This window comes from Rousettus aegyptiacus, unplaced genomic scaffold, assembly GCF_014176215.1.
Source record: "Rousettus aegyptiacus isolate mRouAeg1 unplaced genomic scaffold, mRouAeg1.p scaffold_m13_p_12, whole genome shotgun sequence".
NCBI classification, from domain to species: Eukaryota; Metazoa; Chordata; class Mammalia; order Chiroptera; family Pteropodidae; genus Rousettus; species Rousettus aegyptiacus.
This window is the reverse complement of record NW_023416287.1, coordinates 79,397,639-79,416,570: the sequence shown is the minus strand read 5'-3', so window position 1 is coordinate 79,416,570 and position 18,932 is coordinate 79,397,639. Positions and strand designations below refer to the sequence as shown.

The window sequence follows — 18,932 nt, the reverse complement described above, 5'->3', positions numbered from 1 at the left end:
CTTTGCCAGTGACATTTCCTATAAGTAAGAGAAGTTTTACTTGAATGAGAGCAAGAGGCTGGATTCTTCAGTTTGATGATACATCAGCTGCTGTATCCCTGCCTCATCTCACTCCATAACCCTATTTGTCAATTAGCAGCACAGAATATCAGGAGTGACCCTATCAAAAGCCCATGTGAAAGAACTCCTTTCTCACAACACACCACCTGCATTTGTTCCTCAGTGCATAAAATCTCCTACTAACATCGTTTTATCACCAAGGACTACATTGGTAAGCTCACTGGTTATAAACCCTCAAATTGATATCTTTTACTTGGATGTGTGTTAATGGCATATCCTTGGCTTTCATTATAGATTTTTTCAAAATAATAGTGAAACAAACACAATTTCCACTTTTGTTAAAAATAAAAAAATCTACAGCAGCCCTAGCAAACTAATAAACTACATATAAAAAGTATAAATAAATAAATAAATAAATTTTATAAAACTTTGCCTAATATTTTTAATCTAATAAGTACATAAGTAAACTAGATTGTCTAGCTATCAGGTGCTAAAAGTTACATTCTAGATGTAATATGATCTCTTGGACTAATGAGTTATTTGGAAGTACTTTTTACATTTCCAAACATATTGGGTATCATATTAACTATTAGTTTAATTACATGGTCATCAATTAATGTGTTTAGTGTGATCCAACAACTTCAATATCCATTTCTTAATAGCCGAGTACTACACATTCTTTGGATGTTTAGAGCAAAACTGTGATTCTCTAATTGTGTGCATATTTCGATTATGTCAGATAGATAAATCTCTATCCCTTCCTTCATTTTTTAAATTTTCCATTTCTGAAACAGACATGTTAAAATCTCTGAATACAACAATGGCCTATATATTTTCTTACAATAATATATATTTATTACTTCTATAATGATAAAAGTCTATTCGAATGTTATGTGGATTTGTAAATTTGTTGATAAAAATCTTTGTCTAATTTTCATTTATTTAATATTTTTCCTTGTTTTAAAAATATACAGTTTAAATCTTTAAACAAGATCTGTAAGTCTCTTTAAAAAAAGGCAAATTCAGTTTTGTTCAATTTTAGAATTCCTCTCACCTAGAATTATTTTTCATTTTTCTTTTCTAATAGCTTTATTCTCTGTATTTTGTTACATAAAATTTTATTTAGTTTTATTTTTTCAGTGATTTAGAAATTATATAGCTTCTTTTAAAAAAAATTTAAAGCAATTCTTGGCTGGATATATAATTTTACATAGTGTTATTCTTCCATCAAATAATAGAAAAATTGGGGCTTTTGCTTATTTTCTTGACATTATCTAGTCGGTAAGTCTATCATCATAGGATATACTACACTGTTTATCTCTGTGTCTGGCTCAAATTAAACTTTGATTAGACTGTAAAAGTCCAGATTTTTGAGTCTTCCATTTATATAACTGTTTTCTTTTCTTGACCTACTTTTTAATTTCAAGCTTAGTGCTCATATTTTTCATATCCTTTGGGCTAAAAATGATGTTGATACAAAGCTAAAATACAAGATAACTTATGTTATGCAAACTTTTATTTTAATACAAGTATACTCATCTTTGTCAATGACTCAGATGATACCAAAAAACATTTCGTTTCCTCTTCCTGCCATACTTTGTGGCTTAAAACGATACACGTTTATTATGTTACATTCCTGGAAGTCAGACCTTTACTATCAGTCTTGGGGAACTAAAACCAAGGTGTTAGCAGGGCTATATTCTTTTTTGAGTTTATAGGGTCGATGTATCTTCTTGCCTTTTCCAGCTTCTTCTAGGGATTGCCTATCTTCCTTGGCTCAAGGCTCCACATCACTCCAACCCCTGCTTTTCTTGTCACATCTCTTTCTGTCACTCTGATCTTCCTGCCTCCATCAGATAAGGGCCCTTGTGAGAACATAGGGTCCACCTGGATAATACAGGATGAGCCCCTATCTCACTATCCTTAACTTATCACATCTGCAAAATTTATTTTGCTGTGTAAAGTAACATATTAAAAGATATGGACATTTTGGGAGCCATTATTCAGCTTCTACAACTCATACAACATTTTCCTTTCCCTTCTTCCTCCCTTTCTTCCTTATTTTTTTCTATTCTTTAATTTCTTGCAATTAGTCAAAAACTTATTTTTCTCATTTTTCATTCTTCTGCCCAGAGATTTTCTACTTTCCAGACTCTATTTTTTGAATGAGTATGAAAGTTTTAATATGCAGTGTTCCTTCTTAATAGGTGGTCTCATCACCTTAGATTTATCACTACGCTGAAAATAAGCTTTATGTGTTCCTTCTCAAAGCCCTGTTCTCAGTGAATATCACATACTGTACAAGTTCCAAAACAGAAATTTCTTCGTGGTTCACTTCCTAAATGAAATGAATTTGCAGTAATCCCATTCCATTCAACCATTACCTGATCAGGCTAATAGGGCTAATTATTTCTTGGGGGTAGGAAATTCGAGAATGCTCTTAGATTCATGGTTTTTGCTATATCACATTTACATTTTCAAGAGTCTCTTCACTGCTAATTTGTGATAGCCACGTTTCTCCAGTTTTAGCATAGAAGTTTAATTTTAAATTACATCATTATTGTGCATAGCAATTTTTACCTGTCCATCTCAAAATTAGAAAAAATATAAAATAAAAAGGCAGCACAAACTGATCCCCAAGCTCAATTTCCTGGAGGATACCTTGCTGAACCTCATCAGAAATTCTCTCACATCCTTATGGAAAACATTTACATAAAAACTTTGAGGAATTCTAATAATCTTGTCTTTTTATAAGCTGAAGTTTTGAGGCACAAAATAAACATTTAAAAACTTCCCAGTATTTACTAATAGCAAACATGCTTTCAGGGAACCCTGAACAAACAATGAGGTTTGCTCTCTAACTACTTCAAAAAACATCCTAATTAAAAGGGCAATCTGTAAGGAATTGGAGTATTTCTCCAAGTTACTGTTGATCTTGACATTGCTTAAGCCAACCCTAGAATGCAAGAGGAATTACAGAAGCCACAGAAGGACTGGGAATTGCTTTTGGCTCTGCACGGACTACCGCCTCTGTTTAGCTGACTGGCAGGGCTCAGAGTTACCACCTAAGGAGTGGATCATGCCCTTGGAGTTCACCAGGAGACTGAAAGCAGGAGGGGAAAAGTTCTGCCAACAATATGCACCCACAGAGGGCTGACGCTGCAGTTCCCTTCCAATGCAGATTTCTTTGGCTAAGGCAATAAGCCTCCCATTTCAGTTGGTTTCAGAATGATTGCTTCCTCCGTATATACAATTTAAGAAAACTAAAATTTCTGTATCAAAATTTCTATGTCTGACTCTGGAATGTTTAGAATTCAAAGCTTGGCAACATGAGCCATGAAAGTTTTGATAGAAGCCATTTATATCTTATTATGTGATTTAAACTTTTACATGAATGAGATGAATATTTAAAGAAAATCTTCTTAGCTTAATATAGAAATATATATAATATATATATGGAGAGAGAGAGAGAAAGAATCCACAAAACTTCAGGCTGAGAATCCTTCTAGAGCTACTAGTAACCACTTCTGAGGCTGCCCAATTGTGCAAATATTAATTCCTATCAAGAGTTACACTTTTTAATATTTGAATATGCAGTCAAAATAAGGAAAACAGGAGGGAGGAAGAGAAAATAAAATTAGTTTAGGGGAGTATCTCAGTTCAGAGATCACAAGTCAATAAACTGAGAAAGCTTTAGAACCAAATATGTTTTATCCAATTAATTTCTTACAGCAAGTACAACACTGCTTTACCAAGCGAGTGTAACATATCTCTCCCGCAATCATAGTTAAATGCCCTAAAACAGCTATTAGTTTCCATTATGTTTTAAAGGTGAACAATCTCAAATCATAATCCATAACTGCATTATGTGCTAGAAGTATCAATTCCACTAGCTATCTTCTATTAATTTTGTATTTACCTTTTTAGATTGCTAATGTGTACATTATGAGCAAGGATAGAATTATCTAAGCAATTACAATCCAAACGAAGAAGTGGAAGGATGAGAAAAGAGGCAATATTTGAAATGTGTTGAAATTTGTTAAGATAATTGGTAAACGAGTAACATTTGGAAGAATGAGGATGCATTTTAAACTAATAGTGGCAGAAATAATTTTCCTAAAGGCATTCTTATCTACTATGCTGTCTCACAGACTTTCCCTGTAAACCTAGTCAACCCTCTTTTCCCGAAGTTTCTAGTTCAAGTACTATTTGTTTTCATGAAGTCTTTTCAATCAGTGCAGCCATTATCTGTTTATGCCTCAAGAGAGCTGGCTGTTCCTCTCTTTCACGTCTGTACTCCCCATGACTCGGCATACTACGGATTCTTAATTACATTTCATAATAACACCAATCAATACTCGAATAAGGACAAAACAGGGAGCAATGCTGCATGCAAAAGAGGGACATTATTAAGCCAAGAGCATAGAAAAATTCAAACAAATCCAATTAAGCAACATTGATTAAGACTACTCATGAGCATGGCATAGAGATTCTTGATTAAAATGGATAGATGAATTGGATTATATTAATATTGCATGGATATAAAAATCCCACAGTTAAATAAACATTTTGTGCCATCCCAAGAGCTGTGGTATTGTATTTGGGTTTTACTTAGACTGTGAGTCATTCGAAGTGAGGAGAGAAAGAGCACGTAAGTCAAGTGGAGAGCCCCATTCATCCTGGGTATTTTATAGGACCTTCAGCACCTCGGCTCCATTTATTTCACTCCTTCCAGTAAGAAATACAGTCCCGTAGGTTTGGGTAAATCATATGACCTCATTTCTTAGAATTTGTTTGCCTTGGATCACTGTCTCTTATTGACATTGGATCAGTTCTGGAGCATTAGTGGAGACTCTGCCCTGATGACCTGTACTGGACACTGACTCATGAAACCTGGTCTTGAGTTTCAGCTCCTCGGTCACTAGCTGAGTGCCTTGGTCAAGTCCGTTAAGTTTTCTTGGCTTAAATTACTCTTCTTTGAAAGAAAAGGTAAGAAGATAAAGGACAAGTATATAAATTTTAAAAGTCTTTTCGCAAGTAAAATTAACAAAAGATGAAGCATTTGGATAGCTGATCTTAACTGTCTTTTTATTCTTAAGATAAATGGATGACAACCTTAAGACGTGAGGCCCAGCAATTCTGGTCTCCTTGCCTTAGTTCAGCCACCAACTGGATTTTAATCTCAAATGGTCTGTTCTTGATTTTCCTTCTGCTTTGAGGGCTCCGGTCTGACTGTTCACATGGCTACTTCCTCACTGCCTTAAAGTCTGTGTTTATATTTTACCTGATCGGAGAGATTCTCAGCCCTTATAAAAAGCAGTGCTATCTAATTATTTGTTATTCCTTCTAACAGGTTTCATTTGTCTTCAGAGCATTTATCACTATCTATCTCTATGTCAATAAATATACTCCTTGAGAGTAAGAACTTTATTTATTGCTTTACCCTTAGTATCTAAAATAATGTCTGGTGTGTGTGTGTGTGTGTGTGTGTGTGTGTGTACCTTTAAGGTGCAACACAACACATGTTGAATAAATAAATACATAAATTAATGTTCTCTAACATACTAGTGAAGGGCATATGAGTTTTGTAAAGTGTAACTGTACAGCCTCACAACTTCTCAATTTGTATTACCTAAAACAAGTTAAATAACATCTTCTGAGAGTCAAGTTACTTTTCCATAAAATCTCATATTATCTCTAAGGTTGTCCTAACCACATTGGTCCACGTTCGCCGACATTTTTTATGCATCGGCCAGAGTTATCTCTTCAAAATGCAAATATAATTAAGTCGCTATTTTAAAATATCCTTTAATGATTTGCTTAGGAGAAAGCACATTATTGCTTTAATGATATTTAGGACAGAGTTCAAAATCCTTAATTTGGTCTTGCCAGATATAGAGCCTGCTTATCTTACAGACCTCATCATACGTCATCTCTGTGCTTCAGTCTGAAGGTCTTTTTTTTTTTTTTTCAGGCCCCTAACAGTGTCATGGTCTCTCTTGATTTCAAACCTGCATTTGCCTTGCCTTCCATTCTTTCTCTCTTGGTTGCTAATGCATGCTTTTGCAAAGCTAATTCCTATTCATCCTTTAAGTCTTACATTAAATGCAAGTATTCTGTATGTCTGTCTGCTTGCCTATCTATCTAGCTATCCATCCCATGTTGACAGATAAGATACCGCCAAAATTCAACCATGTTCGAACTATAAAATGGCAATTTATTGTGACTTCACCTACACTCTCTGTCTTTCTTGGCCACACTTTAAGTTTCACAAGGAAAGGGTCATGTCTTTCTTCTTATTATATTCTCAGAGCTAAGCATGGTGCCTAATGCTTAGCAAGTTTTTTTTATCAATATTCTTTGAATTAATGTGCTGTCACATGACAGTGATTATCATCTGGAAGCAGCATTTGCTGATTATTTTGCTGCCACCATAAATATTTTGTAAAACTGCATCTGTGACTACATTAAAATCATGAATGATGACAAATTATTTAGAAAGAGAAGAAGGGAAAGAACAAGGATGAGGAAAATGAGAAGGAAGAGTTTGAGAAAGAGGAGAAAAGGACAGATCTGAGAAAGAGTGACGGAAGCAAAATTAAGACACAAAAATGAGGAGAGAAAAAGGAAGGGAGAAAAGGGAGAGGAAAGGGAAAAAATATAGAATTTTCACTTTCCAGCAACTTGAATTCTTTCAGGTCTGTCAACTAAGGAACAAGGCTATTTTACTGTCAGTCATTTAGGTGGCTGTCCTGCGCTATCACATTTTCAGTAGACATTCATTATTTTAGCCTTTTTCTTGGTGCCAGTTTTGATCACCTAGCTTTAAATTTATAGATCATAACTTACTTCTTTTTTTAGGTGACTCTCATTTTCATGAATTTCTATCTCTTTCATTTTTAAGTCTAATTCTATGTAGTATATTTCTATTTTACTATTTAGATTGTTTCCTGTTGTTTCCATTAGCCTTTTCTCTTGATCTTTATTTTCTTATTTAGTTATGATGTTTATACTTCAAAAAATATTTCTCATCTTCTAATTTTAAACATTTTGCTTATACTCAATTTATTGATATGTGAATTTTATATGAATCTCAATATCTCAACCATAAATGTCTCCAACAACTACTATCAATGAAGCAAATAAGGCAGATTGCCACTTATTTAAAAATGAAGTGTCAAATAACAGTGACCATAACATAAACAAATCGAATACAAATTGCTGTTTTTCAGAAGCAACATAAAAAAGAGAAGTTATGCAAAGTAATTATATTTCTTGATTATTATCAGAAATTACAGCAGTTTCTCTGAAGAAAATGTTAAAGGTTAATTATTCAAAATAAAATGAATAGAAAAAGATCATTTTGAATCATCTTGAAAAAAAGTAACTTATTATGAGAATTAACCCATAGTTTATATTTATATGTCATTGTTGGAGACTGTATATTTATTAAGGGTATTTTTGGTTTTGGTTTTCATCCAAAGATATAGGAGGAATAAATATCTCCAATGCTGGAATTCATTAACTGTTTTAAGGGAGCCTTTGAAGCTGAAGTAAAAAAGCAAGATGGAAATAAGAGTAATAATGACTGGGAAAAGGTCTTACCATCTAGATCATTCTCTGGGGTCTCCGCTGTATACCAGTTGGAAGGTGGTCCAGTGCCATTGACTGTCATGGCCGACACTTGAAAACTGTACTGACTTCCTTTCTCCAGTCCTATAAAAGAATTTTCCACAGAGAGAAAAAAAATTGCTGAATAACAAGTATTTCTAGCTGAGTTTCAAAAGTTTTAGTTAAATTTTAATGATAGTAGATGTGCGTGATGTTGTTTGTGATTGTTGTGGTAATTATTGTTATTTTGGCCAAAAGGGCAGAAATATGACAGCAAGAAATCAAATTATTTTTCATATAGTCTCATTTATTTTTTCCACTTTATAAAAATGTATCCCTGAAAATAGCCTAGAGGAGATACAGAATATAAAATATGAATGATGAAAAAATAATCAAAAATAGCAAGGATCATTTTTGCTCACAGTCCAGAAGAAGCCCACCTATAAATCAAGAACAGTCAATCTGAAAATTTATATCTTCATCATCTATTCAAGGTCAGTGATCATGTTATCTTTTGGCCAAGAAAGAAGAATCCAAAGCTATTATATTTCAGCAGAAAACATTAGGGATTTCGTCTCTCAAACCATCACAACGCATACTTTGTTTTGCATTGCTTCCATAGTAGAGCATGACAAAAGTCTATTTCTATGATAATTTAGACATATAATACCATACACAGAAATTATTTAAAAGCACACAGAGAGCACTGGTAGACAAGCTAGGCCCCATCGGTCATTAGTATGATATGTACAAATTTTTTACGTAAATAATTTTGCTTTTAGCTAAATTGCAAAGTGGCTCATTAATGTGACAAATTATTGTAAAACGAATGATACTTGTTGAAAGATTACATGACTTTTTTGAGATATTGAGAACGCAATTTAAATTGTTAAGTTTTTAAATCTCAAGGCACTGAACAACCTGAATAAAGACAAAAATATAATCCTTTTCCCTCCATTAATTTAAAATAAGACAAACATTTGGTGCCGAGAAAAATTTGCAAAGAAAATAAACTACTGGAGAAATGAAGCTTATATCATGTACATTATGTATTTGTAGATTTCTTGCATAGGAGGATGAGCAAATCTTGGTATTAAGGGGGATTATAGTTTAATACTAAGAGGAGACAATGTTCTAAGTAATGTTTAGAATGGACTCAGCGTCAAGGGACAGCTGCCTTCAATAAATAGCACTATTAGAGGAGACCATTTGATTGACTCGCCTACACACAGGTATCTATAACACACCATGTCATCCTTTTAAGAGGCTTCTAATTTTATAAAATAGACCAAAGCTCCCTGAAGACATGGACTGAAAATGGTGTTGGTGCTGTTGTTTTTTTTGTTATTACTGGTGTTTTGTACTTTTAATTTTATTAAATTTATTGGAGTGACACTGGCTAATAAAATTATATAGGTTTCAAGTGAACAATTTTACATCACCTATATATTGCATTGTGTTTTCGAATATCTTTCTATCATCATACATTTGATCCTCTTTACTCTTTTCTACTTTCTGCAGCTACCCCCTCCCCCTTTCCCTCTGGTAACCACCATTGTGTTGTTTGTGTTTATGACTTTTCATCTGTTTACATGTCTTATTCATTTCTTGCTTTCAGTTTTATATCCTGCAGGGGAATGATATCATATGGTTCTTGACTTTTTCTGTCTGACTTATTAGTTTAGCATGATATTCGCAAGATTCATCCACATTGCCGCAAATGACAGCATTTCATCTCTTCTTATGGCTGAGTCGTATTTCATTTTATATATGTAGCACATCTTCTTCATCCAGTCATCTATCAAAGAATACTTTGGTTGTTTCCATGTATTGGCTACAATGAATAATGCTACAATGAACATAGGGTACATATATCTTTAAGAATAAATATTTTCACATTTTTCGAGTAATTGCCCAGAAGAGGGATTGCTGGGTCATATGGTAATTTTGTTCTTAATTTTTTGAGGAACCTGCATACTGTTTTCCATTGTGGCTGTACCAACTTACATTCCTACCGGTGGTATATAAAGGTTGCTTTTTCTTCACAACCTCTCCAATGTTGTTACTATTTGTCTTGTTTATAATAGTCATTATAACAGGTGTAAGGTGTTATCTCATTGTAGTTTTGATTTGCATTTCCCTGATAGCTAGTGAAGTTGAACACCTTTTCATATGCCTGTTAGTCATCTGTATATCTTCTTGGGAGAAGTGTCTGTTCAGGTCCTCTGCCCACTTTTTAATTGGATTTGTTGTTGTTGTTGTTAAGTTATATGAGTTTTTACACATTTCAGATATTAACTCTTTATTGGAGATATTGTTTGTATATATCTTCTCCCATTTGGTTGGTTGCCTTTTTGTTTTGTTGACGGTTTCTTTTCCTGTGAAAAAGCTTTTTAGTTTGATATATTCCAATTCATTTATTTTTGCTTTAACTTCCTTTGCCTTTTACGTCAAACTCATAAAATCCTCTTTAAGACCAAGGTCCATAAGTTTAGTACCTATGTTTTCTTCGACGTATTTTATTATTTCAGATCTTATATTTAGGGTTTTGTTCCATTTCGAGTTAATTTTTGTGTATGGTGACAAATAACAGTCTAGTTTCACTCTTTTGCCTGCAGTTTTCCAGCGTTCCCATCATCATTTATTGAAGAGGCTTTCTTCTCGGCACTTTCTTCTCTCCTTCTGTTTCATTGGTTTCATTCTGTTTTTCTGCCAGTAGCATGCTGTTTTGGATATTGTCACTTTGTAGTATTATTTGAAGTCAGGGAGCATGATACCTCCGGCTCTTTTTTCTTAGGATTGCTCTGGCTATTCATGGTTTTTGCGATGCCATACAAATCTGATAATTTATTGTTCTTTTTCTTTTAAAAAATACCATTAGGAGAGAAAAGATTCAAATAAACAAAACTGGAAATGAAAGAGTAGTTATGATGGACACCATAGAAATACAATATGCCACCAATATTATATGCCACCAAATTCAATAATCTAAAAGAAATAAACAAGTCTTATAAGCATGTAACCTTCCTAAACTGAATCATGAAGAACTGAAAAATCTAAATAGACTGATCAACAGTAAGGACATTGAAACGATCATCAAAAACCTCCTAAAAAAATAAAAGTCCAGGTCCAGATGGCTTCACTAGTGAATTCTGCCAAACATTCAAAGAAGATCAAATACTTATCCTTCTCATCCTTCTCAAATTGTTTCAAAAAATTGATAAAGCAATAATACTTCTTAACTCATTTATGAGGCCAACATTACCCTGATACCAACCTGGCAAGGATAACACAAAATAAGAAAGCTAAAGACGAATATCTCTTATGAATATGGATGCAAAAATCCTAAACAAACTACTAGCCAAATGAATACAGCAGTGCATTATAGACATAATAAATCACTATCAAGTGGAGTTCATTACAGGGGCACAAGGATAGTTTAACATACACAAACCAATCAATGTGAGGCACCACATTAATAAAATAAAGAATAAAAATCAGATGATTATATCAGAAAAAGCATCTGACAAGATACACATTCATTTATGATTAAACCCTCTAATAAAATGAGTATAGAAGGAAAGTACCTCAACATAATAAAGGCCACACGTGAAAAACTCTCAGCTAATCTCACACTCAATGTTGAAAAACTGAAAGCGTTTCCTCAAGATCAGGAACAAGACAAGCATGCCCACTCTCTCCACTGTTATCCAACACAGTACTGGAAGTCCTAGCCAGAGCAATCAGGCAAGAGAAAGAGATAAAAGGCATCTACACTGGGAATGAAGGATTAAAGTGATCCCTTTTTTACAGAAGACATGATTCTTTATATAAAAACTCTAAAGACTCCACCAAAAACTATTAAAAACAATAGGATACAAAATCAATGTACAAAAATCCATTGTTTCTATATATTAACAGTAAGATTTCAGAAAAATAAATGAAAAAAACAGTTCCTTTTGCAATTGCAACAACAATAAAAAATAACTAGGAATAAACTTAACAAATAATGTGAAGGACTTATATATTAAAAACTATAAGACATTATTAAAAGAAATGGAACGATATTTCATGCTCATGAATGAGAAGAATTAAAACGGCCATATTACTCAAGCCATATACAGATTTAATGCAATCTCCAACAAAATTCCTATTATTGGTGTTTTAAGTGTATATCCACAGAGCCCACTACCATGCCCGGCACATGGAAAGCAGACATAAAACAACTGTTGCAAGGTACACTAAAGAAATACTTAACTCGAAGGGAATATTATGTTCAAATACAATATCTAACATCAACGGCAAGGTGGCAAACACATATTTTTGAACAGAAGGACTTCGTTATGCTTCAAGTAGGCTTATGCTCATTTTGATTTATCCTTTGGTTAAGACAGCATTTATCTGATATTTGTTAACATTCGCACCTTTTCATAGGCACTGTTGTTGATATTGAGGGAGAGGGATTAGAGAGCTCTTCCAAGAAATTAAAACACTAATAGGGAGAGAACTTTGAAAAGAAATGCTTCCTGATTCATTGCAGTTCATGACCTTCACAGTGGTCTTATCTGAAACAGTTTTTGTCCATCAAAAATACGCTCTTTGTATTTGGTAGAAATTTAACTTTATTTTTCTTTGAAATGGAGGGACGATTATGTCAATATCATCTCCAACAACTTATCTGAAATGTCATCTGTGATGGTCGCTTTTCTGCATCAGCTAGGCTAGGCTACCGTTCCCAGATATTCAAGCAAACACTGTGCTATGAAGACATTTTGTAAATGTGACACGTCCATTTTCGGTTGATTTTAAATAAGCTGTATTATCCTAAATAGTCTGAGTAGAACCAATTCGATCAGGTGAAAGGCCTTAGGAGGAGAGCTGAGACGTCCCTGAAGAAGAAATTTTACCTGTAACAGCAGCTTCAGCTCGAGAAGTCCAGCCCATCTCTCCTGCCCTGTGGATTTTGGGATTGCCAGGCACCCATCACAGTCACTTAAGCCAATTCCTTAAAATAAATCTCTTAGAATGTATCTCCTATGGTTCTGTTTCTCTTGTTGAACCTTGACTTTCATATTGCCTTATCGTATATGATATTTTGACATGAAAATGGAAATCTTTTTAAATTCCCGTATTCTGTTTCATTGATTTGATTTTAAATCATTGCTTTGTGTGCAGAATTCACAAATTCTTAATAGAAGTTAATTAAAACATCTCATTATAAATTAGATATGCAAACTTATCCTAAAATTTTGCCAGATTTGGATTTATATATTTTGAATTCAGGATCTGTTACTATCATTAATTCAGTTTGAGTAAGATAAAGGTGTGCTAACAGCTTGAAGTTAACATCAGAAGGCAATTTAGAGATCATTTATTTAGTGTTTCCTCAAGGAGGTCTCATTGTACAGCCCGACCATACACAGTAGGGGGGCATTCCTATCATCCTCTTTGTCACATGTGTATTAAAGTTATTTAGGTCACTCTGAAAGCCCTACCAAATTTCTTTGATGTATTATATTTTGTTCAGTTTTAGTAAAACAAAACAAAACAACAAAAAAAAAACACCTGCATTTTATTTTAGAAGATGGCTGTGGAATATCACTACAACCACCTAGAAATGTTAGGTTAAGTACAAAACTTTTAAAAGTGTACATAGAATTCCAATATTAAAAGACAACTTAATGTCTAGTGAAACGGCCCATCTAATGCTGTATTTCTAACAGAGTCGTCCTGTAAATAAAGCAGGAATACCTTCGGAATGAGAAATTCACCAGCAGAGGAAACTCACTTTCAATAATTTGGCTGGTTAGAAAGTTCTTAGTTTGCACCAAATCAGCTTCACCATATTATTGCCTACGGATACATCCTAGTTTTACACAGTGGCATAAAAAAATTAAATTCCTCTTTCCAAATATCTTTACCCAAGTCTTCTGATTCTAAATTCAGTACCTCTGTACCAAATCTTTATCAATAGATTTAAACCTGGGTCCCTCGTCTATGTCTAAGTATATGTAGAACACAATGATGAGGAGATATAGAAATTTTGCCTTTCAGAAATGAAGTCTGAAAATGACCTTCAGAATTCTAGGCTGCAGATATTCCTGCTTCTTTGCTGTGATGGACACTTGTCTGGGCAGGTTTTAGATGTACTGAATGCTCTTCTAATCTCAATTTCCCATGTCAAGTAGTTAGGTAATAAGAGCTGCCTTTCCATCTTGGATTATTCTTTTGAGAATCAAATGACAAACTGCCTGTAAAAACTGTTGGTGAAATTAAGCATTTAATGGATGTAAAGTTTAACTAATACTCGCAGGTTATCTTCTCCCTTAATTTTCAAATTCCCTCTGATTTTGGCACAGAATACATGATTACTTCACTTTAAAAATAAAAATATTATGGCTCAGAAAAAAATCAAGCAAGGACACCCTGTGATGTTTTCGTCACAATTTGGACCACTCCTAGGTGAATTCTTGGGGTTCTGCCCTACCTCCTGAGGGGCCCTAGAGAGGCATATTGTTCTTGTCAAAGGCCTACCCGGCCTAGGCTGTGGATGTACAAGAAACAGCAGCAGCAAATGTAAAGCACTGTGAAATTAGGAAGGAATTGTTGTCTATTATGATTATATCCATAACTAAATAATGGACAGGCAGACAGGACAGAATTGATGAATCTATTAATTTGGCAGTGGACTAATCTGAGAGATCAATAAAACCCCAAATTCAATTTAAGGCAGAATCAGGTTGTTCTCTTCCTTGGAAAGAAATGTTACCTTATTAAAAAGGAGGTATCTTCAAGAGTTACACCAACAATCACCATGAACCAGCAATATTTTGGGCCCCAGCACTGATAGCTGGTATGAAAGGTCTTCTAACACTGCATGGATTGATTGATTTGCTCATTCATTCATTGGAGGTAAGGTAAGGGAAGCCATCTGTAAACAAAACTGTTTTGTGTATGTTTTTCTAAAAGGTGCTATCTGAGATGTGTTTCCTGAGTTGGACTAAGAGAAATATTAAATAGCATTTTTAAAATAAATTGGTTCAAAAGCATTAATTTGACCTTCTCTAAAGTTATTCGGCTTCCATAGCTACAAAGCTAATCTTCACATTTTATTATCTACAAGATATCTCTTTCCATCCCTGCATAAACACATACACTACATTTATTGCCTATAGTAAGCAATACGTTAACTGTAGTTTAAGAGTTAAGAGTATAGATTTTCAGTTCAGGAAGAATCAGATTTGAAGTTCCAAAACTTATTAGGTATGTGACTTTGAAAAACTTACTAGCCCTCTCTCTTTGCCTGTTTCCTCATAATAAAATGGGAATATGTAAACAAAAACTGTGATACAGATTAAATTTGAAATATATAAAGCTTTTTTTTCTTATCATGCAGATTTTTTCGGCTTTACTGAGAGAAATTTAATGTACTAAAAAATGTACATATTTATATATACATTTTGAGAAATTTGATATATGCAAACATTGTAACATCATCACCAAAATCAAAGTAATCAACATATCTATGACATCCAAAAAACTCTCATGTCCTGTTGCTTTTTTTTTTTTTAAATGGTAAGAACATTTAGCGTGAAATACCTTCTTAACCGGGTTTTAAGTGCACAATACAATATCATTAGCTATAGGCGCTACTTTGACTATCACTAGAACTTAATTCATTTTGTATAACTATCACTTTATACCCATTAAACAACTCACCATTTCTGCTTCCTCTCCCCTGGCAACAAGCAATCTATATTCTGCTTCTGTGAGCTGGACTATTCTAGATACCTCATGTCAGTGGAATCATGCAGTATTCGTCCTTCCATGACTGACATTTCACTAAGCATAATGTCTTTCAGATCCATCCATTTTGTCTCAAGCAGGAGGATTTCTTTCTTTTTAAAGGCTGAATAATATTCCATTGGATCTTCATACCACATTTTAAAAATCCATTTGTCTTGTCTAGGGACTTATGGGTTATCTCTGTGTCATGGCTATTGTGAGTAATGCTGCAATGAATATGGGAGTACAAATATTTCCTAAGATCCTGATTTCAATTCTTTCAGACTAGAAGTGAGATTGCTAGGTCATTGGAAGTTCTATTTTTAGTATTTTGAGGAACCTCTATACTGTTTTCAGCATAGCAGTTATTGTCACAGTTGATACTGGTATTATTAATGTTATAAATGTTAAAATTATTTTTAATATTACTATTTATTCTTTTACAGATTCATATAACAGCCAGAGTCATTCACAATACAGTGAGCTAAAGAAAACAACATCGTATAGTATAAGAAGCACAAAACTAGGAGTCAGAATGCCTGTGATTTAGTTGGGATGGTCCTTTTAACTAGTGACAGACCTTATGTCACTCTTCAGACCTCAGTTACCTCTTCTATAAAACTAGGGCTTTGAGTGAGATGAATGGTGCAGTTCATGCTGTTTAATTCCATCTCAACCTACAGTTAACTCTCAATATGTGTGTGTGTGATTTCTACTGCTTCTAAGTATAATTTAATTCTAAAGCAAGTATGGTGTAGGCAGCAATGTTTTTCTTAGCTGTAAAAAAATTCTCTTATTGAAAGCAAATTGTCATCTGCCTGTTTCTATCCCCAATACGAAGTGCCTTTAAGCTCTGTAATTCTTCTATGTCTAATTTCTTAGAACTTATGGCAAGAGACAGTGTATTATTCAAACAATGTAATCTCCCTTTATTTCCCTAATGTTAACCTTTTTATAAAATTGCTAAGCTATTGTTTCAATTTTTCAGTCCATAAAATACCAATGCGTGTTTATCATTATGTTTATTCTATATTGGCCATGAAACACAAGAAAACTCCTAAATTCAATTCCAAACAACCTTCCCTGAAGAGCGCACAAAAATTAGAAACAGTCCTTTAAAATTTAGTTGACATGGGTTCCCACAATAAAACTGATAACAGCGATTTAAACTCCTTGTTATAACTCTGAATTACTTTGTTTTTGCAGATGTCTCATTATCCTAGCAAAAACACACACGACAACAAACATCTGTCTAACAGATAAAAGATTATTAAAAAAAAAATTTGTTTGAGTTTCTACACCTGAATATTTATGTCATCCAAATGAAGTATTCTGGCATTTCCAATTTTCTAACAGCCAAATCAATATATCCATGTGTCTTATAGGTATTAAAAACATGGGGTCAAATTCTGTACATTTTTAAAGTTCTGAGGATACATATAGAAAATCAATTATTTCTGCTTACTAAAAAGTGCATTAGTTACAAAATATTTCCTGGGGATAAGTCAAAACCACAGCCAATCTACCAGTGTGTGGTACTTTCCGGTTTCTCCACACTTTGTACACTGAAGACAATCCCACAAGATCTAGAAATGCAATAGACATGACTGAAGCCAGGTCACAGAGCGGTGGAGAGGAAGACAGAAGTTTCGTAAAACTTGCTTTTCGTGTTTTAATGGTATGAATCTATTCTCTGGCTCTTTTTATTTCTTTAGTTCGAATTAAAAATAGAGTCTGTGACTTTTCTTGCAATAAGTATCAGGTACAGTTGCAAATATAACTGCTCATGCTATGTTTTCATTCCCAAATGCATTTTATAAGTATTGAAATGAAGAAGGAACAATATGAATAAAGGCTTCCTATTTGGAGTCCAGATTTCTACAAATCTATAAAGATGGAAGTAGGCGTTTGTAAGCTAGTCCAATAATAAGCTAATTAATTCATCCCATTTCTTTGCTTTTGGCTGGAATGATATTAAACCAGAGTGATGATGGGTTATCTAATGCTGATTAGAAGCTCTAATTGTCACACATATTTTAGATGAATAAAAATGTAGGACTGAATTATTTATTTTTGAATAAAGATTATTAGATGTGACAATTAAAAATGATTGTCCTTGAAAGGAAAAACAATAAAAGGAATCTGTGGTAAGTTGAATATTGTCCCCTCAAACCTTATGTACAATTGGAACATTGGAATGTGACCTTCTTTGGAAAAAGGTTCCTTGCAGACATAATAAGTTCAAGATCTTGAGAAGAAATCATTCTGGGTTGATGGTGTGATCTATAGCAATGACTGGTGTCCTTACAAGAAGAGAGTCATACAGAGGAAGGTGATGCAAAGATAGAGGCAAATATCTGAGCAAGGACAAACCGAGGCACATCAAGGATTGCCAGCAACCATCAGAAGAGGTTAGAAGAGAGACATGGAATGGGTTCTTTTTCAGAGTCTCCAGAATCAACTCTGCTGATACACAGATTTTGGGCTTTCAAATTCCTCAACTGAAATAAAACATTTTTATTGTTTTAAGCTACTATATTTATGGTAATTTCTTACACAGCCCTACAACTATTATGGGGTCTTTAATAGTAAAAAGGCTAATACTTGCTGCTCTATATGGTTATTTTTTAAAATTATTATACCTTTGTAAAGAGAAAAAATTCTAAAAATCTGTACAGTTAGGGAGTTAGAATCTTGATTTGATAATACTGAGCTGAATGTGAAAAATTCCATTTGTCAAGAACACTCACAAATTCTAAACAATTCACACTAGCAAGATTTTTTGGCCATGTGGCTACTCTTCTTCATTTATTTTCTGGACGACCCCATTCTTAGCTGTTCAGTAGGGATATAGCTAGCTTTACTGGGAGGAACCTCAATTTTTGTAACTTTTCACTTTATACATGCAATTAAAAATATATTTTATTATTATTAAAGTAAGTAACAATTAATATTAATATTTTGGTGTCTATATTATTATAAATATTTCCAATGAGTTCACATATTTTTGTTTATAAACATGGGCTTGTATACTAATAGTGATTTAACACTGAGTTATTCATTTAATAAGTACAACATTTTCAATAGATATGTAGTTTTACATGATATGATTGTCTGAATTTTCTAGATAACTGCCTATAATTGGATAATTAGGGTCTTTTTTCTCATTATTTGCTATTAAAGGAACAGTACAATGAACATGTTTATAGTTAAAAACTGTGCAAAAAATATGGTTGCAGAATTGGAATAAACCTGGATCACACATTTATTCTTCATAAATATACACACACATATATATCAGTATATAATATATCTGCACATTGCTTTCAGAAAGATTCTAGAAATTTTCTGTCCCACATGGTATGTGAAAGTTCTGATTTCTCTAATATGCTTTCCAGAAAAGGGTATCATCATTCATTTCTATAATAATTACTTTAATCAAAGAAAAATGCTAACTTATTTTTGTTTGAATCTGT

At 33.5% G+C, this 18,932-nt stretch overlaps 1 protein-coding gene across 3 annotated transcripts in view; it reads right to left on the bottom strand.

Annotated features, from left to right (window-relative positions):
- Positions 1-18,932, bottom strand: part of DCC (DCC netrin 1 receptor) — a 1,187,310-nt gene that overhangs the window by 156,984 nt on the left and 1,011,394 nt on the right. For all 3 annotated transcript variants that reach the window (XM_036230053.1, XM_036230054.1, XM_036230055.1), the window contains one exon: positions 7,666-7,776. In XM_036230053.1, the coding sequence (XP_036085946.1) occupies positions 7,666-7,776 (111 nt within the window). The remainder of the gene's footprint in view (positions 1-7,665; positions 7,777-18,932) is intronic.